Source organism: Plenodomus lingam (assembly GCF_022343315.1).
Source record: "Plenodomus lingam strain CAN1 chromosome Unknown contig_3, whole genome shotgun sequence".
Lineage (NCBI taxonomy): Eukaryota > Fungi > Ascomycota > Dothideomycetes > Pleosporales > Leptosphaeriaceae > Plenodomus > Plenodomus lingam.
Window position 1 is genome coordinate 1,069,371 of NW_027093944.1, and position 24,285 is coordinate 1,093,655.

At 46.4% G+C, this 24,285-nt stretch overlaps 11 protein-coding genes across 11 annotated transcripts; 6 read left to right on the top strand and 5 right to left on the bottom strand.

Annotated features, from left to right (window-relative positions):
* Nucleotides 1-409: 409 nt before the first annotated feature.
* Nucleotides 410-1,426, bottom strand: IAQ61_007753 (uncharacterized protein; the record flags this gene model as incomplete). The annotated part of the gene is made up of 2 exons (XM_066097721.1): nucleotides 924-1,426; nucleotides 410-825 (listed from the first exon to the last, which is right to left on the bottom strand). Exons 1-2 carry the CDS (start codon nucleotides 1,213-1,215, stop codon nucleotides 410-412), a joined length of 708 nt encoding a protein of 235 aa, XP_065952218.1. The 5' UTR covers nucleotides 1,216-1,426.
* Nucleotides 1,427-1,851: 425 nt separating this feature from the next.
* On the bottom strand, nucleotides 1,852-4,240 carry IAQ61_007754 (uncharacterized protein). The gene is made up of 4 exons (XM_003842052.2): nucleotides 3,819-4,240; nucleotides 2,565-3,741; nucleotides 2,341-2,517; nucleotides 1,852-2,269 (listed from the first exon to the last, which is right to left on the bottom strand). Exons 1-4 carry the CDS (start codon nucleotides 3,830-3,832, stop codon nucleotides 2,051-2,053), a joined length of 1,587 nt encoding a protein of 528 aa, XP_003842100.1. The 5' UTR covers nucleotides 3,833-4,240; the 3' UTR covers nucleotides 1,852-2,050.
* A 122-nt stretch (nucleotides 4,241-4,362) lies between these two features.
* IAQ61_007755 (uncharacterized protein) lies at nucleotides 4,363-6,018 on the top strand. Its single transcript, XM_003842051.2, has 3 exons — nucleotides 4,363-4,815; nucleotides 4,864-5,508; nucleotides 5,563-6,018. Exons 1-3 carry the CDS (start codon nucleotides 4,468-4,470, stop codon nucleotides 5,665-5,667), a joined length of 1,098 nt encoding a protein of 365 aa, XP_003842099.1. The 5' UTR covers nucleotides 4,363-4,467; the 3' UTR covers nucleotides 5,668-6,018.
* A 336-nt stretch (nucleotides 6,019-6,354) lies between these two features.
* On the bottom strand, nucleotides 6,355-6,843 carry IAQ61_007756 (uncharacterized protein; the record flags this gene model as incomplete). Its single annotated transcript, XM_003842050.2, has 2 exons — nucleotides 6,355-6,656; nucleotides 6,756-6,843. The coding sequence occupies 2 exons, from the start codon at nucleotides 6,841-6,843 to the stop codon at nucleotides 6,355-6,357; spliced, it is 390 nt and encodes a 129-aa protein (XP_003842098.2).
* A 322-nt stretch (nucleotides 6,844-7,165) lies between these two features.
* On the bottom strand, nucleotides 7,166-8,887 carry IAQ61_007757 (uncharacterized protein; the record flags this gene model as incomplete). The annotated part of the gene is made up of 1 exon (XM_066097722.1): nucleotides 7,166-8,887. One exon carries the CDS (start codon nucleotides 8,885-8,887, stop codon nucleotides 7,166-7,168), a length of 1,722 nt encoding a protein of 573 aa, XP_065952219.1.
* Nucleotides 8,888-9,856: 969 nt separating this feature from the next.
* IAQ61_007758 (uncharacterized protein) lies at nucleotides 9,857-10,298 on the bottom strand (the record flags this gene model as incomplete). Its single annotated transcript, XM_066097723.1, has 2 exons — nucleotides 9,857-10,127; nucleotides 10,213-10,298. The coding sequence occupies 2 exons, from the start codon at nucleotides 10,296-10,298 to the stop codon at nucleotides 9,857-9,859; spliced, it is 357 nt and encodes a 118-aa protein (XP_065952220.1).
* A 156-nt stretch (nucleotides 10,299-10,454) lies between these two features.
* On the top strand, nucleotides 10,455-13,034 carry IAQ61_007759 (uncharacterized protein; the record flags this gene model as incomplete). The annotated part of the gene is made up of 4 exons (XM_003842047.1): nucleotides 10,455-10,660; nucleotides 10,724-11,169; nucleotides 11,224-12,187; nucleotides 12,245-13,034. The coding sequence occupies 4 exons, from the start codon at nucleotides 10,455-10,457 to the stop codon at nucleotides 13,032-13,034; spliced, it is 2,406 nt and encodes an 801-aa protein (XP_003842095.1).
* A 207-nt stretch (nucleotides 13,035-13,241) lies between these two features.
* Nucleotides 13,242-13,526, top strand: IAQ61_007760 (uncharacterized protein; the record flags this gene model as incomplete). Its single annotated transcript, XM_066097724.1, has 1 exon — nucleotides 13,242-13,526. The coding sequence occupies one exon, from the start codon at nucleotides 13,242-13,244 to the stop codon at nucleotides 13,524-13,526; it is 285 nt and encodes a 94-aa protein (XP_065952221.1).
* Nucleotides 13,527-21,022: 7,496 nt separating this feature from the next.
* Nucleotides 21,023-21,259, top strand: IAQ61_007761 (uncharacterized protein; the record flags this gene model as incomplete). Its single annotated transcript, XM_066097725.1, has 1 exon — nucleotides 21,023-21,259. One exon carries the CDS (start codon nucleotides 21,023-21,025, stop codon nucleotides 21,257-21,259), a length of 237 nt encoding a protein of 78 aa, XP_065952222.1.
* A 1,248-nt stretch (nucleotides 21,260-22,507) lies between these two features.
* Nucleotides 22,508-22,786, top strand: IAQ61_007762 (uncharacterized protein; the record flags this gene model as incomplete). The annotated part of the gene is made up of 1 exon (XM_066097726.1): nucleotides 22,508-22,786. The coding sequence occupies one exon, from the start codon at nucleotides 22,508-22,510 to the stop codon at nucleotides 22,784-22,786; it is 279 nt and encodes a 92-aa protein (XP_065952223.1).
* Nucleotides 22,787-23,408: 622 nt separating this feature from the next.
* IAQ61_007763 (uncharacterized protein) lies at nucleotides 23,409-24,283 on the top strand (the record flags this gene model as incomplete). Its single annotated transcript, XM_066097727.1, has 3 exons — nucleotides 23,409-23,421; nucleotides 23,822-23,988; nucleotides 24,068-24,283. The coding sequence occupies 3 exons, from the start codon at nucleotides 23,409-23,411 to the stop codon at nucleotides 24,281-24,283; spliced, it is 396 nt and encodes a 131-aa protein (XP_065952224.1).
* Nucleotides 24,284-24,285: the final 2 nt, after the last annotated feature.

A 24,285-nucleotide genomic window follows, 5' to 3' on the forward strand; every position in this document is an offset into this window, starting at 1 on the left:
TTGGCTTGGCCATGTCTCTCTCAGCAGACAACATGAAAGGAACCACCAACAGAAACCCCAGTTGACCTCCTCGAGTCACTGGCGGCATCGTCGAATACCCAGATTGGCGGGGCTGCTGTGATGGCATCATACAGGTCAGGAAGAGAAGAAGAGTAGCACGACAGACTGGCAAACAACGACACAACGTACTGTAGCAGAAATGGGCTTGCTACTGAAAAAAGGTACATTCATGCCTACAACTTCCAGACGGCCAGAACCTCCATCTCTATCCGTCTGCGTGTCAATCCCCACCCTCTCCAACCCTGGCATACCCATCCTCCATCTTCCCCTTCCACCTTGGACTACACAAGATTGGTTAGTACGCATCTCCACACACAGCCCATCATGCAATCAACCGTGCAGACACATACTAGAAGAAATTCCTCCACGCCACAATGCCCGCCGTCATGGCCGCATATCCCCCCAACAACCGCGACCAACTGCCCGTCTGCCCCACACTCAGCGCAACCAAATCATACACCAAACACCCGCCAAAGATCCAATCGCTCATGCTCGCCGCAGCCGCGAACCCGACCCCCGTAGCCACCTGCACGAACGAACTGGGCGGCACCCCGACGTAGTACGCCGCAGCCGTGTTGTGCAGCAAGTCCAGGACGCCAATGCCCGCAAACGTCTTTGCGACAATGTGCGTGAGCAGATTGGCCGTCGAGCCCGTGTCCAGCGGTTCGAGCTGGGTGGCGATGTAGCCGAGCTGGGCCACGGTGTTGATGATGACAAAGATGTTGGCGACGGGCAGGTTGTTGGCGTTCCAGAAGAACATCCATGCTATCATTGTCCTCGTCAGCTCGCTGTCCCTTTTTCATTCTCTGAAGCTCAACGTAGGTAGGACCATGGAACAGAACAGAAGAAAATAAATCACATACTCCCAATACAAACATTCCCCAAACTATACACCCACCCAAACCGATTCATCATTGCACACTCCCCCTCATCCCCCTCCTGCCGCCACACCCGCCACAGCCACACGAGCTGGCAGATCTGCTGGGGGAAGAAGAACGCGCCGATGAAGGCGTAATAGGGCGAAAAGGCCGCGAGGTTCTGATTGTGGATGTCCACCATATTGGGCTTGCTGAAGATGCCATATTGCTGCAGTGCGAAGTCGTAGAGGAAGGAGGCGGGCGCGAGGTAGCGCATGGTGGAGGGTGTGTTTCCCATTTCTGGGGTTTGGTTTGGTGGATAGGTATGAAGGACGAGGTTTGGGATCCTCAGAATCCAAGACCAAGGTTTGTTGGTATCGATATATACAAATCCCAGATACACGTACAAGCAGCACGTAGCAGTCAAGTACAACGATTCCCACCTTCCCAAAAGACCCTAATGATTTCTCAACCTGGTGTTGTCAATACGTACAAATACACTGGAATCCTTTGAGAAAGAAAAGAGAGAAGGATACAAAGAAGAAGGGAAAAACTTCCCCCAAATGACCATCTAAATCTCCGTGTCACGCGGCGGTAATACACATACCCCCATACTCTTCCACCAGAATCAAAGACGTCACAGCGAAATCCCGCTCGTCTGGGGTTTACCTAACTACATTGGGTGCACATGAAGTGAGCTAGACTAACGAATGCAGGCCAACTAGTCCACTCCAATCTAGTCTAGTCTCGTCTGCAGTCGTTGGGTTGGCGCGCAAAGAACTACATGCATCACCATTGTTTGGATTTCTAGATTATATGAATATCAACACGTTGGTCAAATTTCGATTTTCCATGTTGCAAAGGTCTATTGTGATAACATCGACACATTCTGTAGCCAAGTGTCGCAGTACCCACTATCCCCACCCTCCCAAAAGAAAAAGGAAAAGGGAAACAAAACCATATTCATTCCTCATGTCTATCCCTCGTTTCCGCAAAATGTAACCTACGGCATGTATGCATGCGTGGATCCCGCGCGTCTATAACATACTCCTCACCTGTAGTCGTTTTTCTGACAAAAAAAGAAAGAAATCCTTTCTTCACCCCCACATCCACGTCAACGAATTCCAACTCGATCAATCAGAAGGATTGACAAAGTTCTTCTTGAGCTGAAGAGGCTGCTGTGATGTTTGTTGTGGGGTGGCGGCTCCAGAGTCTGCAGAGGGCAGCGGGCTTGCCGCACCGCTTGGAGGAACGGGGATTTGAATATCTTCAGGACTACCGGGGACCATGGATTCGGGGAGATTAGGAATCTTGATGCGTTTAGCAACGTTGTTGTAGCTCGACGGGATGATCTGCTCTCGTTGTCAGCTTTGTTTCGCGTGCTCAAGCAAGTAGGGCATAGTGTAAAGGGGCGGCGGCTTACCTCTATGATTTCGTCACGGGGGAACTGGAGCTTGGGAATGTCGGCTGCATTACACGCCATTAGATATCCGTACAGCACACGGAGGACAGACTCGTGCGCGATGATGAGAAGGTCGTTTTCTTCACGCTCGAGCTCGAGAATGATTGGCTCCATACGCACCGCCAAGTCGTGGTACGACTTGACAGAATTAGCACATGCCAACTGCAAATCCTGAGCACACTTACCTCTGCGCGCGGGTACCGATGATGATACGGATCCGCCTCATGCTTCCTGACTTCTTCCGGGAATTCTTCCCGAATCTTCGCCTCGGACATTTTTTCACATACACCTGGATTCATCTGACTCATCTGCGATCTCTGTCTCACACGATAGCCCATCGAGGCCAAGTGTTCGGATGTCTGTACAGTACGCCGACGTGTAGATGTCCAGATTGTCAAAGGCTTGAGCGAGGCATCAGGCGCGCCTGATTCAATCATCTTCTGCCTTTCCTCCTCACGGTACTTCAGCAGCACTTCGCTCATCTTCTTCGCATAGTCGTATCCTTGAGGTGACAGATCCGCGTCGGCTTTGTACGAGTCCTCTTCTCGAGTGGTACCAGCACGCGCAAAGTATGTCTGCCGCGACTTGATGTGTAGATTGAGCAAGTAAAAGACGATCCGCTGTGACAGGTAGCCGAACGCACAGTTATTGACCACGACACGCTCGCCAGCGTTGATCATTTTGATCCAGTGCAAATCGGGCTCTTCCATGGTTTCGTAGTGCGGTATCCTCGAATTGATTCGCGCCAGATAGTCTTGGACCGCATCCTCGTCTTTCCATCCTTGGTAGTCTGGGGAAGAGATTTTGACCCGACGAACATTTTCCTGGATGATGCGCTCATCAGTGCAATGTGATTCGATGAAGACTGTCTGGATACCGTTCTTGGCAAATTCTTTTGCGAGCGATCTCCGTCCTGCTGTCATTGCATTGACCGCATCGTAAATAGCGACCTGTCCCTTTTCATTCTCCAGAAAATGATAAATGTCTTCGCGACATTTCTTCAGAATCTTGTTTCGCAGTAGCACAGACTGCGGTGAGGCGTTCAAAAAGAAGTAGTCGTCCGGAACATCCTTGCCTGGCCCAAGAGTTGCACGACGATAATCTCCCAGATGGAATACATGAGTCTTGACGCCGAGCCAACGTAAATAGCGAGCCACAGCAACAGAGGTGTGCGTTTTACCTCTGGCTGGAAGACCAACGGTAGCGATTACAATCCGTCCTGAATGGAACAGTCGGCCAGATTCGGTACTGTACAGTTGAGCAGGGGCCATTTCCTCCTTGTCGGGTAGATCGTGAATTGCATCTACAAAGGTACTCGACCGCCGCCTGAAGCGGGGAGAGTTTGCGTATATCTCTGCGGTTCTGTTTGCCCAGTCAGCTGCCTGTTGGTGTGGTCATGCCCTTGCTCTCACGCAGCGTGAGGGGGCCCGGTCGCTTACAGTAGGGTGTCCATGTTTGCAGATTATCTTTACAACGCTCTACAATAATAAGTGAATCAAAGCAAAGAAGCGAGGAAAAGAAAAGGCAAAGGACACGTAAGTTGGATGTGAAGGAAAAGCGCAGTCGCTTGCTTTGGGGCGGTTCAAGATGCGTCACGTTTCCGGCAGGTGGAGGTACCAGGGATCCTGTTCCTGTGTAGGTACCGGTAGATTATACGGTATGCTTGACGGCCGGAGAACTGTCAGACCACAAGGTGCAGCTCCGTAGCTAGCGGATGCCGAGACCTGACCAATACAGACGGTCAGTGTCGCAAGAAGGTTTGAGGAGCCAGGGGAGGGGTATGTATGGAGGGGTGGGTCGTAGGTAGTCAGTCAAGGTCCCAAAAAGCAGACTACCAACAGGCCGCCATGTCATGTTGGACGACGCATGGGTTGATAGATAGCGGAAAATCATCGGTGGCCGGGGATTAGCGTAGGGGACAGGTCACGTGACCATGTTTTTGAAAAAAGGTTCAACGATATCGTCACCAAGGCAGGACGAGGCCTTGCGACGCCATCACAACATCTCCCGCCCCACGCCGCCAGCTTCTTCCCCATCCCGTGCGGTTCCAGCCAGTCTCCAGGGCCAAGTAAATTTATCGTCCCCGCCATGGCCTCTCCCATAGAAATCAATCCGACCAAAGAGCAAGCGGTGGCCGATGTCTTCGCCCATCCACGCATAACCCACACCGGACCTTTGGGCCGGTTACAAGACGTATATGCGGCCTTCCAGGATCGGAGAGGGGCATTGGGGCTGGCCAACCCAGGCACCGTGGAGAGCATCGCTCGGGAGGTGCAGCGCGATGTCTTCCTGAACAATTCGAGCTTCTCTGGCCTGCGCGCCGAGCTCACCAAGGCCTTCAGCGCTGCCCCTCTATTCCAAGTCGCACATTCGCTGTCCATGGGATCGCAACTGCAGCCACCCTACTCGTACATGGCTCTCTATGGCTCCTCGAGGGTTCGTCCTTCAGCTCATGTTGCTCCCCTCTCAAGCTGACCCCGCTAGGTATTCATGCAAGGCAACCTCGACAATGATCTGCAATTTTCTGGGCGCTTCAACTGGCGTTGGACCTCTGCCTTCGTTACCAAGACGGCGGTGCAGCTCACATCACAGGGCAACATGGTCTCGTTCGAGAACGACTACACTGGTGCCGACTTCTCTGCTTCGCTCAAGGCTGTGAATCCTTCGATCCTCGATGGCGGCATCACTGGCATGCTCATGGCCAGCTACCTTCAATCCGTGACCTCCAAGCTGTCGCTCGGCATTGACGCCTTCTGGAGTCGGGCAGCCATGGCCTACCCACCTGAGTTGAACGTCTCATATGCGGCTCGATACAAGACTGCCGACTGGATGGCATGCGGACAGATCATCCCCGACCGCGGTGTTCTAGAGGCTTCCTACTGGCGCAGACTCACCGAAAAGGTCGAGACTGGCATCAACTGTAATCTCGCATTCGCCGGAATTGGACCTGGAGGCCCAATGGCTGGCCCCCAAAAAGAGGGCAATGTCACCATTGGCGCCAAGTACGACTTCCGTCAGTCTTCGTTCAGGGCACAGATCGACAACCAGGGCAAGGTGGCATGTTTGTTGGAGAAAATGATTGCGCCTCCAATCCGTGTAACCTTCTCCGGAGAGATCGACCACAAGCAGGTATGTTTGAATGTTTCACTCCCAAAACACGATTGCGACTAATATGTATTATAGAGTGCCGCAAAGCTGGGTCTTGCCGTAGCGATAGAAGCCGCCGACGAGGCTGTCATGGAACAGCAAGAACAAGCCGCTGCCTCGTCAGCCTCCATTCCCTTTTAAAAACTCTCCGCTCATGTACCGACTATAATCCCATAAATCTTCTCTTTACGCTGTATTACCACCTTTGATTGGAGCGAGTCAGCGATACACCTATTCCCATGGTACACGATATCCGGATGGTTGGTTAGGGGATATCACACGCGCGCTGCAAAAGATCCTCTCTTGCAACAGTATCCATCTCACGTTTTCGAAAAGGCGCATAGTTGATGTGTAATGGGCTACGAAATTTTGGTAGACCGGCTCTCACGGAGTACAGTTGGCTCGCCGGAGTGATGTGTAGCTTGATGGTGGATGAAATGCATTTTTGTAAATATAGAGTAGCATAGCATGTGGACGTTCCACAAAAAAAGTTATGATGCCTTAGTAATATTCGATATCATTTGTGCATTTAGGAAACCGTCGGAGAGTATTCGAGAAATATAGTACACATCGTTACACAGCATTTTCGTTGCCCCGCCCAACTTCGCCTTTTCATGCAGAAAGGGTATAAAGTTCCAGGGCGCATTGATCTCAAATCTCCTCAGAATGATCGTGAGACATAGCAGTTCACAAGGCTGGCTTCGCGCCCACCGGCTGGCCAGGTACTGGTGTTCCAGGAGCCATAAACTACTGATGCATTAGTACGTGGAATTTTGAACCCCCACTTCTCTCTACACATTCTCTCTCCAATGACCCAAAATCTCGGAATCAAAAACGTACCTCATTCTGCGCCCTCTGCGCCTGCAGCTCGGCCCTCTCCTGCTCCACAATCATCTGCTCCTCGCTGTACGCCAGCGCCCACGGCACGCCCAAAAGCAACGCACTCGTGCTGACAACCCACAGCGTCTTGCCGCCCATGAACAGACCCGACTTCAACCAAGATGTCAGCGTGTTGGTTTTTGAGCTGATGGAGCGGCGTGTGCTGGCGGGGATCATGTCTTGGAGTGCGAGGATGCGCTCGTAGAGGGTTTCATCGGGTTGGAGGGAGTGGATGGAGGATGTGTCTGATTCTGTATATTCGTATAGGTTAGCTCTGCACCTCTGCACAGAAGAAACATCATGCGATCAGGCTGGGTGGGAAGAATAGAGTGTGGTGGTTTATGGCGTACCGGAATCGGTATCCCAATCGTCGTCGTCGTGGGGGCCCTCTTGTTCACGGATGAACTCCTCATCCAAAACCTCTTCTAGCTTGACCATCTTGGCGGTTTTTGGGAGTGTTCCTAGGTAATGGGAAATGTGTTGTTGGGGCGCGTAGGAGGAACTGACCTGGGCTTGGTGAAGTAGTTGTGGTTGCAATGATGACTTTTTGGGCGCCGGCCAATCGGAGCGGCCGCGGTTTTGCCGACGAGTCTTCATGCGAAAGTGACCTCATACGTAACTGTCATCCAGATGGAGAATGCTTTGGACAATTCTTCTAGGCTTGTACTGTATATAATTATCACTTTACTAGCAACATCAAGCCTCAAATAGCCTCGCGTTCAATTTTGCCTTTTAAGTTTCTGTTATCTCTATTCATCATCTATTTTTCTACAGGCTCATCTTCTCCCTTGCTCCCTTTCAGCATCTTCATTACCCATGACTTTCTTCCCGCTTTCAACTTCGGGTTTGCTTCAGATGATGTTTTAGCTATTGCTTTCTTTCGGTTATTGTGGTCTGTTAGCAGCTGTCTGAGACGTCTATCAGCTTGCTTCGCAGTCGCAAATCGCTCACCATACATCCACGCTCGCCGTGCTTTCGACCGTAAACCACCATTCTCAACTAGCTCAGCGTATCGGTACGGCTCAATAGTACAGGCGCGAGTTCCTATATGGTACTTAAGCAGTGATTCAGAGCTCTTTCGGAGCTTGACAGCCTCTGCACGCAAAACCACTGCGTTCCTGAAACTGGGCCGTCCAGCTAGCCTACCTTTTGAAGCAATCGACCGCCAGGTTGACTCTTGAAACCAGCTATGGATATACCCGAACGGTATAACAAAGTTGTGTTGCACAAGATCAAGCGAAGCGTTGCTTTGGCCAGCTTCTAAAGTTGAGTATGAGTAATTCCATTGATGTCGCTGGAATATATTCGGAATCGCTTCATTCGTGAGCTTCTGATCCCTGCCTGCGTCAGGCGTTCGCATTCCAAACGCCCAGTATTCCCACGAGACACCTATTTCGGGATCATTTTGATGCCGTGGCTCCGTTTCTGAGAGCCGCGGGTCGGGGTTGAAGCAGCTCCAGCAGCGCTTTTGAGCAAAGTACCAGAATGGATGAGCAAGCTCGTGTACTAGTGTTGCTGCCAGACCGGACTGGAACCGCAGTTTTTCGCATCTAGTCCATGTGTCGCGCTTTGGGTCTCGTATGTGTTTGACCATGTCTTCATGCAAACCTACTCTGATATCGTGAAATCTTGTGCGAGGCACTTTGATGTCCACGGCATTACTAGATGGTGCTGGATTCGGAGCCAGGGCAGCATTATCATCATCTGCCTCAAGAGCGTCAATGAGTTCTCGTTTTGACATTCTGCCATATCCAGTCAGCCCACGAGCTTTATGTACGTTTCGCAGTTCATCTTTTCCATATTCCCGGTACTGACGGAATCCGCAGATGCAGCACAAGCCACGGTTTCGGGAATGACAATAGCTGCAACTTCCGCACGAATCTCCATCGTGAAAAAGCTTGTATCGTTGACATTTCTGATAATCGGCGTCCATGAATACCTCAGCAACTCGACGTGGGTCGCGCTTCGACCACTGACTGTCTATGTTGAACCATGTGATGTGCTGAGCAATCTCTTTTAGTGCTTCCGTCGTCTTCATGGCCGTTAAACCATCCACTTCACCAATGTAGACTTCTTCGCCCTTCTTGTTGGGATCTACTCGAGTTCTTGGGCTGCCTGCACAAAGCCGCAGCCAGAATCCCAAGTAGTTTCGTTCTAGGATGAATCTAGAGGCCAGGGTCGTAGCTGGTCGGATATAGTCATATTCATCATCTCTAAGATGGGGGAATCTCTCGCGGGCGAAAACAGTGTGTATATCGTTCCGGAGGTCTGGGTCTAGAAATTTGTCAACTTCGATGCAGCCACGACTCCACAGTGTATGGAATGCGTCGAGTGACATCCGTCCCTTGAAGTTCTCATCTTGGACAAACTTGATGGCATCAGTATACTTGTCTGTTGGGAATCTGCTTGGAAAAACTTCTGGGGATTCGAGCATCGCCTCTTCCTGGTCGAAGTCTGATGTCTCTTCTTGATCACTCTCCATTGTCTCTCCACTGACTTTTGCAGCCAAACGATTTCCTTACTCCAAGTTATGCTGATCAAGGGGGTCATTCTTGCAAAAGTATTTAACAGACTTGCCGTTTGATTAGAATCGAATTCTGTTACTTTAAAGTGCATGCACAATGTTCATATGGCTCAGAGGTTTCACTGTCGCGGCGCGGAACAAAAACTTCACTCGCAGTCGAGCGTCACAATGCGTGATGAAGAGCAGCATGACCATTGTTAGACGTCGCCTCCTATAAATTCTAAGGAATCTGATCTCGCAATTTGTATTTTTATTTTTGTTCCTTAGAAGACAGCATACACTGCAAAAACTGACCTTCAGGACACTTAATAATGTCAAGGAAGCTAATCGCTTTCAAACATGAGATATGCATAAAATGGCAGCCTTATACACTGGAGGTATTTCAATAACCGATCAAGCTCTCTAGTGCATGCCTATGGATAGTTGATCTTGGTTGTAGGAGTCGCAAATGCTCAATTTACAGAGGCAGATCTGGAAGTCGCATTAATCAAAATTGGTAGCTTCTAGTTCATGATGTCTCACGTAGGATAAATGCGAAACATGCATCATTGATCTCGCTCACAATTTTTTTAGAGACTGCACATTAAAAGTGGCGCCGAGATCAATTTCATCAACCGACTCTAATCTGCACCGTGCGCGCAATGTTTACGGTACGTACCAGCACCCTCAGGTAAGATATGGAGGATGAGCTTTGCTGTTCATGATGACAGAAATTCTTTACGCGATGTTGCACTGGGGAATCAAATCAACACGGCTTCGGGTTAGCAGGTTCCGGTAGGGTGACGCAGAGCGTACATAGCAGTATTACAGCCAGGATCCGGGAGTCCTCACAGTTGATGGCCACTCAGAGAAGATGATTCTTCGCAGTTTACAGGTGCTAGAGGCATGTAGGTATGTCATACACCGAGGTTGATCCTGATCTAGCTCCTACGCTACGTTAGCTTGATGCTGATCTGCGACCCTGCACGGTAACTGCCCTGATGTGGAGTTACATTCTCTCCATGGCTGTACGTGCACATCGACCTGGACCATGCATGTGTCTCCCTCGTCACTACGAACACTCAGATCTAGATGATGTAAGGATCTTGCTTTGAAGCCACTCCACGACTTACCTATGTGTCGCACATCGGTGAACGCGACCGAGATAGCCCCAGGAACATCACCAACATGGAAGAAGAGCATTGTGCGGGGTACCTGGCTAAATAACGGGGATCAAATGTACCGCCAAGAAGACATGTTCCGACCGGATTCCCAGAAAGGCCGTGGCCTGTCGGTTTTCATACCACGATTCTACGATTTCTAGTGGGTCTATTGGAGAAGCTCTACTCAAGGGCCCATCAAATCCGCCTAGCTCAGAAAATCCGGCCATACCGGTACCGGTACTGCTTGGTTAGAGATGGCCGAGCAAGATCGACTTCAACAATGGCATGAGTCGACGTATATAAGCATTGTCTTCCACTGGTCCGTACGGGCTTGTCTTGTCTTGTTAGCTATCAAGACAAAGACGACATAGGTACACGTCAATATGCGACCACGCTCGTTGGCATCGGTGCTCATAGCGACATCTCTCGCCGCCGCAAATGGCAATGCCTCACGAGACTATTCACAGCACGTCAATCTCTTCATCGGAACTGAAGGCCCAATACCAGGCTCAGCTTGGCGTGGAGGGAATGTTTTCCCAGGAGCTGCGCTGCCGTTCGGCGCAGTCAAAGTCGGTATCGACACTACCAGGTGAGCTCAAACATCATTTACAACCCGAAATTAGGACTGCATACTCATCCCACCTTCGACAAGATGGAATACCTCCTTTCAAGCCAATGCAGGTTATACGCCTCACGGCAACGTCACCGCCATCACCATGTTGCACGAAAGTGGAACTGGCGGAGCGCCTACTTACGGACTCATCCCGCAAATGCCGTTGACAACTCTCGAGAATGTTAATCTACTGGATAACATCACGTACATGCAGCCGCGTGTTGGTGATGATGTAGCGGATGTAGGCTATTACAAGACGGATCTTGAGAATGGAGTAAGAGCTGAGATGAGTGCGAGTATGCATGCGGGCATTATGAAGTATTCCTATCCTGAGGACACCGAGAGATATGTATTGGTTGATGTTAGTCACTACATCCCCACCATTGGCAAGAAGTCGCAATGGTATAGCAATGGGGTGATTGAGAGGAGCGAAGATGGGTCGATGTATTCGGGATACGGCGTCTATCGGGAGGGATGGGCTATGGGTATGTACTCTGGGATCGTCGAGATGTGAACGTGGGTTACTGACAATGGTTTAGGTGGCGACTACCGCGTCTACTTTTGTGGCAAATTCGACACCGTACCAAGCAAAGTCCAACTTTTCTCTGGTGAAGCTACCGATCCATATTGGCCAAACACGACAAACGTCAAACCCACTTTCACAGACGACACCTCGCTCCAGGGTGGAACAATCATGTACCAATATGCCGACCGCATCGGTGCATTATTCCAATTCCCGTCCAACTCCTCCGCTGTGATGTCCAAGGTCGGTGTATCATGGATTTCAGCAGACAAAGCTTGTCAGTTCATTGATGAGATTCCACACTGGGACCTCAACGCCACCGTTCAGGCGGCCAAGGACCGCTGGAACCAGGAAGTGCTTTCGAAAATGGATGTACAGACCTCAAACGAAACTCAACTTGAGATGTTTTACACGGGCCTTTACCACTCATACCTCATGCCTTCGGATCGTGATGGCGAGAATCCAAACTGGGTATCGAGTGAGCCATATTATGATGATTTCTATACTATCTGGGACACATTTAGATGTCTGACACCAATGACTACGCTAATCCTGCCCCGTCGTGCAACGGACATGGTTCGTGCTTTGATCGATATCTGGCGTCATGAAAGATTCATGCCAGATGGTCGTAGCCGCAATCACAACGGTAGAGTCCAGGGTGGTTCGAACGCGGATAACGTCCTGGCCGATGCATATGTCAAAGGTCTCCGTGACGGGATTAACTGGACGGATGGCTATGCTGCCATGAAGACGAACGCTGAGGTGCTACCGTACAACAACTTTGACTGGGAAGATACCTCAGGCAGCACAAAGGAGGGCCGTGGTGCTCTGGAAGATTGGAAGCGGTACGGCTTCGTCACACCAGCCAAGGGTCGCAGTGTCAGTAAAACCGTCGAATACTCGCTGAATGACTTTTCTCTTTCGCAAGTCGCTAGAGGAGAAGCGCCGGAGGATGTTGTCAAGTATCTTAACCGCTCGACGTAAGATAGATTCCTTACCAAACAAACACCAATCACAGCTACTAACATGACATATAGTGGCTGGCAAAAGATGTGGTCCGTAAATACCACCTCCTTGAACTTCACCGGCTTCCTAGCCCCCACCTACGGCAACGGCAGCATCCAAACCTACGATCCCCTTAGCTGCGGCGCCTGCAATTGGGCTGCCATATCCTACGAAGGCGTACCATGGGAATACTCCTTCACAATCCCCCACGACACCGCCTCAGTCATCCGCCTCATGGGCGGCCCCGCGCTCTTCGAATCCCGCCTCGACACCATGTTCATCCCGGGCCTCGCCGAGCCCACACAAAGCGGCAACAACGCCGGGACAACCATCTACAACCCCGGCAACGAACCCGACTTCATGACGCCCTTCCTGTACAACTACCTGGGCGAGAAGCAGTGGAAGAGCGTGATGAGGTCGCGTGAAGTGGTAGATCAGTACTATAGCACGCGACGCTCGGGGATCCCGGGGAATGACGATGCGGGCGCCATGAGTAGTTGGTTGGTGTGGAATATGGTGGGCTTGTATCCCGTCGTCACGCAGCCGGTTTATCTTATCCTTTCGCCGAGGTTCGAGGATATTACGATTACTTTGGGAGACGGGGGTGGCAGGGTGAGAATCACGGCGACGGGGTTGGAGCAGGGCCCGTATGTGCAGAGTCTCAAGGTCAACGGTGTGGCTTGGAATAGGAATTGGCTTGCGCATGAGGACCTGGTGAGGGAGGGTGGGGAGGAGAGTACGCTGGAGTTTGCACTTGGGGCTGAGCCTGTGGCGTGGGATACGGGCGATGTGCCGCCCAGTCCTGGGTCTGTGGATATGTGAATGGGTTGTGGTTTTGGGGAGGTTTCCATTAAGAATGAATCTATTGTAAAGGGTTTCTCTCATCGTAAAACGCTTTGTATGATGAAAGTATGTGGTCTTTTCTTCACCCCCTACTCTGTACATCATCGCTACCCGAACCGTAAAAGCAGTCAACACCAGCCAGCTATAAGAAACCTCGTAACACCCCACTCTGGGACCAGAATTATCATGTACGATACCACAGACTCTTACTACCCAGCAAGAGCAACGAGATCATTTCACAACGACCCAAGTCATACGAGTAAATGGATAATATCATCTCACAGCACACCACCACAAAACACACCACAAAACACTCACCAAACCTCACATCCCAGCTTCTACAAATCCAAACCCCAATCGCATCCCACATTGCAAGTACCAAGCCCCACGATCACAGAGACGGTGGTCCACCATTCTTCACGATCCATCGCCTGTCTCCTAGTCCCGCCACACCCCAAACAACAAAGCTAACTTGGCCACTTCTTGCAAGTGCTTGAGGAAGGAATGTGAGATTGTATGCGGTGGATAGAGGATAGAGGGGTGAAAGGATGGGGTGAAAGAGTAGAGTTAGGTTGGTTGGGGCGGGGAGAAAGAGGGGTGATAGGTATGGAGAAAGAGAGAGAGCCATGTATGTATACAACAGCTCAGTGCGTATCCCGCCAGTATTTACTCACCCATCCATCAGTCTACTGCACTCGAGTAACATCTAAGCGGACGGCTCAAGCAATTTTGAATGGCTGTGATGGTATGTGACGGTATATTCACGTCTATATCTGACCATGTCAGTGTCAGGCATTCTAGCCCCATGATTCTCTGCAGCTCAATTTTGATTTCAAGTTCATTTTCAAGTTCTTGATTTCAACTTTGATCTCAATCTCAAGCCCCAGTCCAAGCCCGCAGTAATACATACACATATTCCCGACCACTCCTCCACTCCCCCTCCCTCCGCCAAGCCACCAAAAACCAATTATACATACAGTCCTGCATAACCACGGCATCACATCATGACGTGTACGAGTTGAGCCGAGAAAATCCCATTTATTCGTTACGCAGGCCATCACGATCTGGACAAGGCATTTCAATCGCAGTTGCCTATCCAACCTGGCTCGTTCTTCGCGACATGCAGCATGTACCGGTACACAGCACAGCATGTGGGCTCCACCACCGCAGTACGCCATGGCATGCGCGCAAATGCTGGTCTGATGGCTCAATGTTATTTGTTTCCAGGGAAAAAAGAGGACGAGATCAGGAGTGGGTTTGACTCGCCCCACATCTGACGTGTATGTGTCGCCAGCACAACATATGTACGCATGGTGTGTATACTACTACACACCATGGACAAATCAGCACAGCAATACGTTCAAGTCAAGTCAAGCCAGTGAAATTGGGCTACACGGGACATGTGCTTATAGGCATGTGTGTTTCTTGGGTGTGGGATAGTGTTTCTCGTACAGTCGAGGGTAAATCTCAATCTTCGTTGGGAACACACTGTTATTTCTGTATCACCCATAGTGCTTACCTTATACCAAGGTGGTGACTGCCCACCACCATTGGCGACTCCCCTATCCTGGGTTGACTGGGAGACACCTATTTGGGACTAGTGGGGATGTCTATATCTAGCTACCTTGGCTTCTTCCTCTATAGATTTCTCTAATTAATACTTTCTTATTATATTAGGTTATAAGCCTAGCTTATCTACTAGCATACTTAGCTTTATTTACTAGTACCTGCTTGCATTAATCTCTTTATTAGCCTCTACTACTTTAGCTATATCTATTACTAACATTTACTATTATTATAGCTTCCTATTCTAACCTATTTAACGCGTCCCTATTACTATTACTAGCTCTACCTATAGCTTTATTAGAGGTACTACTATCTCTATATCTACTATTACTAGAGATAGATCCTCTCCTAGGACTATTAGCACTACCCCTAATACCTATTATATCTACTAAACCTGCATTTAACTTCTACCTAGACCCTTCCTTATTACCTAAACTAGGTTCCTAAGGTAAGAACTATCTAGAATAGTAGTTAGCCTAGACTATAGTATTTAGATATATAGGTATTTAGCCTATCCTTACTAGAAAGAAGCTAAGACTAATACTTCCTTCTAATACTAAAGACTAGGATAAGCAGGATAATAAGGCTTTAGTTATGCTACTATTATTAGTCTACAATAACCTAATAATAAGCGTAGCAAGCTATAACACCTCTCTAGAAGCCTAGAAGCATCTTACTAACTACTTTAATAGGGACACAGGTAATATATTAATCTTACTCTTTTAGTTACTTATAAACCTCTACTATTATAATAGAGATAACCTTAGACTACACCTTAATAAATTCTATTAACACTAGACATGTATAGCTAAATATTATATAATATCTATATAGCCTATTATAGTAGTAATATATAATATATTTAACTTAGATTAGGTTAAGGGCTTATTCTTTCTTACTACTCTACCTAAGATAATAGATAATATTATTAATAACTTGTCTACTAGGAATATAACCACGTTTAAAGATATTAAACCTAAGATCCTAGATATTTCTAAGAAGCACTTATTAGATATTACTAACTCCTTAGCTACTTATATAGCTAGATAAATAGCGTCTAGATAGCTAAACACTAATAGACTACTATTATCTAGTACCTCTACACTAGAATATACCTAGTGTTAGAAGTATAACCTATTATTTATTAGTTATATCTATCCTAATTATAAGTATCTTAAGAAGTATAAAGAGAACTAAGCAAAGGGAAAAGCTAGCACTATACTATAGTTATAGTTATTCTTATTATTAGGCTCTTAGAAGAAGTAGAAAGCAAACAACGCTGCTGCAATTAACCTAGATAAAGACTCTAATAGCTTAACTACTATTATTAGTTACTCTACTTACTATTATATTAACTTAACTATACTACTACTATTATTATTATTATACCTAGTGCTTAACTTAAATAGCAAACGTACTAGATTAGTAAGTGTATTTATAGTAATCTATTAACCTACTACTATTAACCTACCTATATAGCTTTTTAATACTAGTGCCTCTAGGTATATATCTAGATACGCTAATAACTTCCTATCCTTAATACTAAAGACAGGCACTATTACTATAGCTAGTGGCATTAAGCTCCCTATATAAGGAATTAGCATAGTTTAACTTTGCCTATAGCTCCTTAATAGCTTAACTAATATTATAGTACTAACTAATACACTCTATAGTACTAAACTCTATAGCACCTACTTATTCTTATAGATATTTATTAGATATAAGGGGTTTAAGCTATTTACTAAAAAGGATAACCTATACCTTATTAGATATAGTTAATATATACTATAGGCAAGATATATATAAGGCCTTATATAGCTCTAGACTAAATAACTACTATTATTATTACTATCTACCTATATACTTACAAGCTTGTCCTCTCCTAATTAAATATTAATAGCCTTAGCCCTAATAATAATAATAATAGAGGTAATAGTAATAGTAACAAAGGTAAAGGAGATATATACATATAGAGGCAAAGGCTTTAGGATATACTAGAATTTCTACAAAGCTATAGGACATCTATTAGTGCTAAACCTATCGCGTATCTATACTAATAGATATCTAGTACTAAATAAACCTAAGGATTTTATATATACTATATATTAATAATTAAAGTTAGTGCACTATATACTAACACAGGGGACACTACGCTATACCTAGCTACTTAAGCTTATTTATTCTAACCTCTTAGGAAAAATACCTACTTAAAGTATTAGTAGCTTATAGTATTATATCTCCTTTATTAACAACTATACTTAATATTCCTAGATTTAGTTTCTTAAGCTTAAGGCTAACGCACTATAAGCTATTAAGGACTTTATTACCTATACAAATACTTAATTCTATAACACTAGAGCTATGCCTAATAATAGCGTCCTATAATATTCTGTTATTAAGACCTTCTATTCTAATAATAGCAGCAAATATATTAGCTATAATCTTTAGAAATTTTTTATAGCTAAAGGAATTATCTATAAATTAATACTACTATACTACTATAAATTAAATAGCGTCCTAGAGTAATTTAACTACACCCTATTCTAGATTACTTAATATATAATACTATCTAATAATCTACTTTTCTTATAGGCTAAAGTAATAATATTAGCAAATTTTCTTAAGAATATTGCGCTATATTCTATAGACCTATTATAACGTACCCTACACAAACAGCTCTTTAGGAAGAAGCTATCTATTTAGTACCTCTAACTATTTAGTATCTAAGGCTATATCTATATTCCTATAAAGGCCTAGAAGCTAGGCACTAAACTCCTACACCGCTCTAAAGAAGGTATCTTTATTAGTTATAGTTATAGTACTAGGATAAGCTATCTCTATATACTATAATAAGCTATTATTATTAAATCCTAGGATATTACCTTTATTCTATAGGTTCCCTAAATATTTTAAACTATTTAAGACTAGGGAATTAAGTATAGTCTATAATATTTAGATATAGAGCTTTAATATTTATAATAGTAGCCTAGGGAATTAGTTATAATACTCCCTCCTATTAAAGTTCTTAATAACACTAAGCTAGGGGATATAAGTAACCTTCTATCTATACCTTAAATACCTACACTTAAGTCTAGAGTAACAAACCTACTATATAACCTCTTAAGTAGCCCTAACTATCTCTCTATATAGGCACCGCCTAGGATAGGACTAGACTCCTCCTCTCTAGATACTTAAAATTTACAAATATCCACTCTAGCCTAGAAGAAACCATGTATTAAAGGGACACCTATATTAACGCCTATAGCTATAACTTGTATTAGAAGATAGATAAGAAAGCTAGAGTAATACTAGGGATCCTATACTATAATATAACTATTTACCTTTACTATAACTTATAAAGAGGATATACTAGTATATATCTCTTTATTTTTAATAACTTTCTCTACTACTATAATATTATTAGACACTCCTAGGATATTTATAGAAGTAATAGATAATAATTATACTACCTTATAGTAGCTAGCTATTAATAAAGAAATTACTAATTATATAGAAAATAGTATATAGGAAGTTATACCCTATTATAAGATACCTCTAGGTGTAAAGCTTATAAGCACTTATTAGGTCTTTAATACTAAGTAAGATAAATCTAGTAATATTATTAAGAGAAAAGTAAGACTTGTAGTATAGGGATTTTTATAGTAACTAGGTTTTAACTATAATAATATATACTTACTAGTAGTTAGATATAATAGCCTATAAATCCTCCTAGTCCTTGCTACTCTATATAGATAGCAGACATAATAAGTAGACTTTAACGCCGCATACCTAAATAGATATCTTAAGCACAGGATCTACTATTAACTACTACTAGGACTACTATCTAATAGCGCACTATTCCTACTTAAGACTCTTTATAGTCTTAAGTAGTCTAGATATAAATAGTATACTATCCTATCTAAATAGTTAAAGTCCTAGTATTTCTCCTAGGCTAACTTTAATCCTTATATCTTTATCTTAAGTAATCTTATCCTTAGGATCTATATAGATAATGTTCTTATAGTTAGTACTTAAGAATAGATTAATATAATACTCTATCTTATAAAGGCTTATTTCTACTTTTAAGACCTAGAATAACTATATATAATACTAGGGCTTAAAATTAACTATTTTAATAATTATATAGAACTTTACTAATATACTTATATTATAGCTATCCTTTAATACTATAGTATAACTAACTATAATAGTTAACACACGCCTATTAACCCTAGCTTATTCCTACCTTGTACACCTATAGATATACTAGTTAATATAGACTAATAGAAGAAGTTCTAATCTATTATTAGCTCCCTTAACTTTATAGTAGTTATAAGCAGACTAGATATAGTATATATAATTAGCCTGCTTAGTTCCTACAACACTAATCTATTAGAAGGATATCTTAAGCTAGTATTCTAAGTACTCTAGTATATCCGCGTAATATTAGATTACTAACTAATAATTAGGATATAGCCTGCTAGATAACCTACTTAGATTATAATATACTTAGATATATTATATATATTAGACCTAGATAACTTAAAATTATTCTCTAGTTATATCCTTAAGGTTAATAGGTTAGTTATCTTATAGTTATCTAAGCAATAGAGCTATATTACTTAAAGCATATATAAAGCAGAGTATATAGCTACCTTATATATAGTATTATATCTTATCTAGGCTTAACGCGCTATTATAGAATTCCTACTAGTTATACTACTATACTACCTACTTATTAATAATAAACTAGCTATTGCACTTATTTAAGACTAGAAGTTAAACCTATAGTTAAAGTATATCCACGTTTATTACTACTTTGTAAGAGAATAATTCCTAGCAGGCAACTTTAATATTAAATATATTTAATCTAGTAACAATCTTATAGACTTATATATAAAAGCGCTCCTATAGCCTATATTAGAGAAGCTTAATACTAGGATATTAAATATTATAGATAAGATATAATGTTTTTATTACTTAGGAGACTAGGGGATATAGTTTTTTCTCTTATTTTCTTTGTATATTTATAGTTACTATAGATTTAGGGGACTATTATTTCTGTATTACCTATAGTGCTTACCTTATACTAAGGTGGTGACTGCCCACCACCATTGGCGACTCCCCTATCCCGGGTTGACTAGGAGACACCTATTTGGGACTAGTGGGGATGTCTATATCTAGCCACCTTGGCTTCTTCCTCCATAGATTTCTCCAATCAATACTTTCTCATCACATCACACACGGTTCGGGCTTACGTTGGTTGACACACCCTCTCTTCGCAAATCCGCTGTGCAGGGAAAGAGGTACGATGTATGATTTATTGAGCCGAAGCAGCGTTGGTAGCGAAAGAGCAACTTCGTTTGTTCCTCCACCATGAGGGCATTGCAAGTGAGGCCGTGCATTCAGGGTCGGGTGAGGAGCATGTTCCCATAGGGCGTGGCGGCGCGTTGGCAATATCTCCGAATAGAGAGGGGTGGAGAGTTGGTCGGCGCGGCGCAAGTACATGTGATCGCAGTGCTTGCCAAAGACCGATGGTGGCTACCTATACATAAGCAGTGCTTACCAAGACTTGGGCAGCGATACGGTAGGAACAAGTCGGCAAGCAAGGCGGCAAGATAGCACCGAGTGGTAACTTCAACGGGTCAATATCGCCAGTAAGCGCAAAGGAGGGCGATATATGGTGAGAGTTTCAATATGTCTGAGTGTGTTATGCCATGTGTGGTAGGATAACTCGTCCGAAAACCGAGACGCAGGCATGGCTCAGGGTGTGTGAGTTTCGGTGTTGTTGTCTGGCATTGTTGAGCTGACAACAAGTCACACACTGGCTGACCTGTCGCTGTTTAGTGTCTACACAGTAGGAGGGAGGATCTGGAAAGGGAACTGGAACTGGAACTGGAAGTGCAAGCCATGGATAGGATTTGAATCCTGTTCCTATCTTGGCAAAAGGAAGGCAGCGTTGCTAGGTAAGACGTCGAGGTACTGGTAGCTGCAGGTTACAACCACAGCCACTTCTCTGTGATTGGCCAGCGCCACACGGAGATTATGCATAGCGGAGATTGCCAATATCCTCAAGGATTGAGATTGCGAATTTGAATGCTGCGACAGGAGCATTCCTCATCCATGTGGGGACACGGTATGTATGTACTCTGTTTTCTTCATTGAGAGACTTGGACTGGTAATGTGAAGATTCGCAGGTGGGCGCACGATTTTCATTTGGTTGTGACAGCGGACGCTACGGTACACGGTACAGTAGTAGCCAGCCTTCGTTGGCGTGTCGGTAGGTATTAGTGACGTGCGAGTGGGAGATTGCGATGTGCTGGGGACAGTGTGAACATGGTCTTGCTTGCTCGGGTACCCAGTCGGCCGATGATTATCGCTCGTTCCGCCAGCAATTCGCAATGTCTGATTTGGCTGTTGTCCAGCAACCCGTCGCGCAGGTGGACCTAGCCAAATGGACAGCAGACATTTACCCACACGGTTACTCGTCTTGTTTTTGCTGGTCTTTGTTCTCACCGCCAATTCGGTTGCAAGGCAAGGTAATTTGGTTCAAAGATGAATGGCGCAAGCTACGGCTCGCCGAGCGCGTCGTCTTGGTGACAAGTGCAGCCGTTGCAGTCCACCACTGGGACCGCTAAGCCAAAGCCGTCGGTACCGTGGGACATTTGGACATGAGATGGATTTTTTTCTGTACTATAGTATCGCTGTCGTATTGTCTACCTGTCAATAATGCCGTGGCTGCCGAAACGACCGACGCATGCGAAGATTAAGTGGAACGAGAAAAATGAAGATGTACGTATGATGTGCAGGATTTGCTATATCGGGCATTCGTACCGAGCAGACTCTCGAGGATCTGCGTGCTGTGCGGGAGATGGGGATGAGATGACGTCGCGGCCTCTCCCCCAGGATACGGCGTTTGCACGGTGTTGATTGAAAGTGGGAGCTTTGGTGTTAAAATTGGGACACGGCTAAGGGGGTACACGAGGATAAGGCCCGATCATGTGCCTATGTGCAACACAGCCTCACCACGGTCTGTCGCCAGTAGGACCGGAAAGGAGAAACGAGGTGAGACGAGGTAAAATAGAAGTCTTTCTTTGTGACCATAGCGGAAGGTGTACATGGTAAGCCAAGCCGAGTCCAAGTCAAGAGTATGTCAACGACATCGCATCTACACCAAGGGAGCAGAGTAGGAAGGACAGTTTGAGACATGCATGGTTTTGCGCTTCTCAGACCCTCCTTCTGTGATGCGAACAAACTTGAGGCAGACGTGGGAAGGACGAGTGTTGTTATAGAAAATGGTTTCTATAGGTTGGGTTGAGTCAGCACTTGGATGGCAGTAGAGGGTTACGAGACGCTCGTGTCAACAGCCCGTCCGTCAGGCTCGGAGGATTCAGGAACATGTTGCACCGCCAGAAATAGGTCGGTAAGTAGTCTAGGGAAGGCTGGCAGAAAGATTGTGAGACTTGCGGGAAAGTCCATCGAGTTTGCAGGCCAAGGTCGGTGGTGGTCAAAGTATTGCACTGTGTACCGTACACAGGTATCAGGTCGACGTCCATTGCGCTGCGATCTGCTGTCTATGTTGTGCATTAGCATCCTCTTGAAGCTCAGACTTTTTGCTCAGACTGATCGTTGCTGGTACTACAACATAGTGCAGACATGCCGCTTCTCCGCATTTCGTCTATCCTGACCTATTTGTGGGTGGCAAGGTTGTGTGGCGACTAAAACGGGACTAGCGTTGGACTGGCTCGAGCACCTAACCAACTTCACAGTGCCCCTGCATGAAGAGACCGGTCTTCAGACTCTCGAGTACTCCTCCTATTTGTGTGCTGTAGTGGTACGCACCGGAAGCCCTCTTCTACTAGCATGCACTGTATTATGTACACAGTATGGAACTGCGTCCTGCCACAATTGGTGAGCCAAAGATGGGTCTTGGCGGAATTGAAGCAGCCCCACCTGGAATGGGTGTAGTGAAACGAGGATCCAATCCTCGCTGTCAGAGCCTGGGGACTCGGGCAGGACGCTCTGCATACGGCGTTCCCGTGGGCGCACGCCGCCGTGCTCGGAGGCGTACGCTTAGTGGGCTGAACCAGAGCCATGCAGACGAGGCTACCCTATGCGCAGGGGCCTGGGAAAAGACAAAGAAAGACGCAAACGGCGGCTGTTGATGCCGCTCATTCGACACTCGACACTCGAACCCCTGGTTGTCTGGACCTTGGCCGTATGTACTTGGTGTCTACTTACAGGGCCTCGGGTTGGAGCGAGAGCCGCATGCGATGGACGGGATGGGCGAGCCTGGAATCTTGGATGTGTCGAGTAAAGAAGTGACTGGCTGGCGTGCTGGAGCAATCATACGACTAGTTCTGTGTAGAGAGTAGCAGAGAGCAGAGCAGGCTGCCACTTTGCAGTGTCTTGTGTACTTCTGGACGACTATTGGCCAAGCCATGGTGGACACTGGACTGTGAGGTGTCTTGCTTGGGCCTTGCAGCCGACATGCATGCAGTTCATCCTACTTTAGTGAGGGTGGTGGTCGTAGAGTAGACGAGCCTTGGTTCGTTGGCCTGATGGTCTGAACTGTGTATGTATGCATGTATGTATGTATGTTGTACTGTGTACCGTTCTTGATCCGGTACAGAGAAAAGAGCCGCACCAGTTACCACGAACCAGAATTGGCTTCCCTGGTTCTCAAGGCAGGTCAATCGCGACGATGACGCTTCTCTTTCTCTTTTTGTTCCTGTTTCTCTCTCCTCTCTTTCCCTCTTGTATGCGTGTCTGATCGTAGCAAGCAACATGACAGCGAGTTGTGCGTGCATCTAGGTGGGGGTCAAGGCCCTGACGCACAACTGGGCAACCAACCCACCCTCGGACTGGCAGTGAGAGCAAACCAACTCGGCTGCTAGTTTGCTAGTGCTGGATGATATTGATGATAGTCTGGCACTTCTTTGGCCGGGTGCCCATGTCAAGGCCAGCTCGATGCCTTGATGGCGTGGGCAAATGCCTGCTTAGCGCCAGGGTAGCACGGCTGCCGGGGGACGTGCCAGTGCACAAACACCGCCCAGCTCCCTCTCCGCTCCCCGTTCGCTCCCATTATCATCATCATCATCACCACCACCACCCTCCCTCCACGCCTTCACGCCTTCACGCCCTCACCCTTCCCCCACCCCCCACCGCCGTCGCTCTCCTGGAACCCCTCGTCGCTCGAGTCGACGATTGGAACCGTCCATTCTTTTCCGTCATTCCTTACTCTTCACCTCATCTTCACGCCTCCCTCCCCTTCGTTTTCTCGCCCATTCTTCTGCCTCGCCTCGCAACCGCCACCCAAAGGCCCCGCAAGAAGCAGCATCGTACACCACCACCACCAGCTCTACCTGTACGCACTGCGCACTTTGCCCTGCGCAACGTCTCTGGCGACCCTGCAATCTGCGTGCTGACCAATGTCGCGGCTGTAGTCATCGCGTCGGCGCCCTGTACCTCGAGAGCGCTTGTTTCTTGTCTTACTTGCGCTGCGCACACCCGTGCCACCTCGACTTCCGCCCATCCAACCAGGCCTCGTCCAACCCACATCTGGCGAACTGTCCCTGGCACGCACGCCGCCTGTTTCACCTTGTAGTCAGGCATCCCGCTCCACGCTCCACGCAGTCTGTCCCTTCGGCTGCCAGCCCTAACT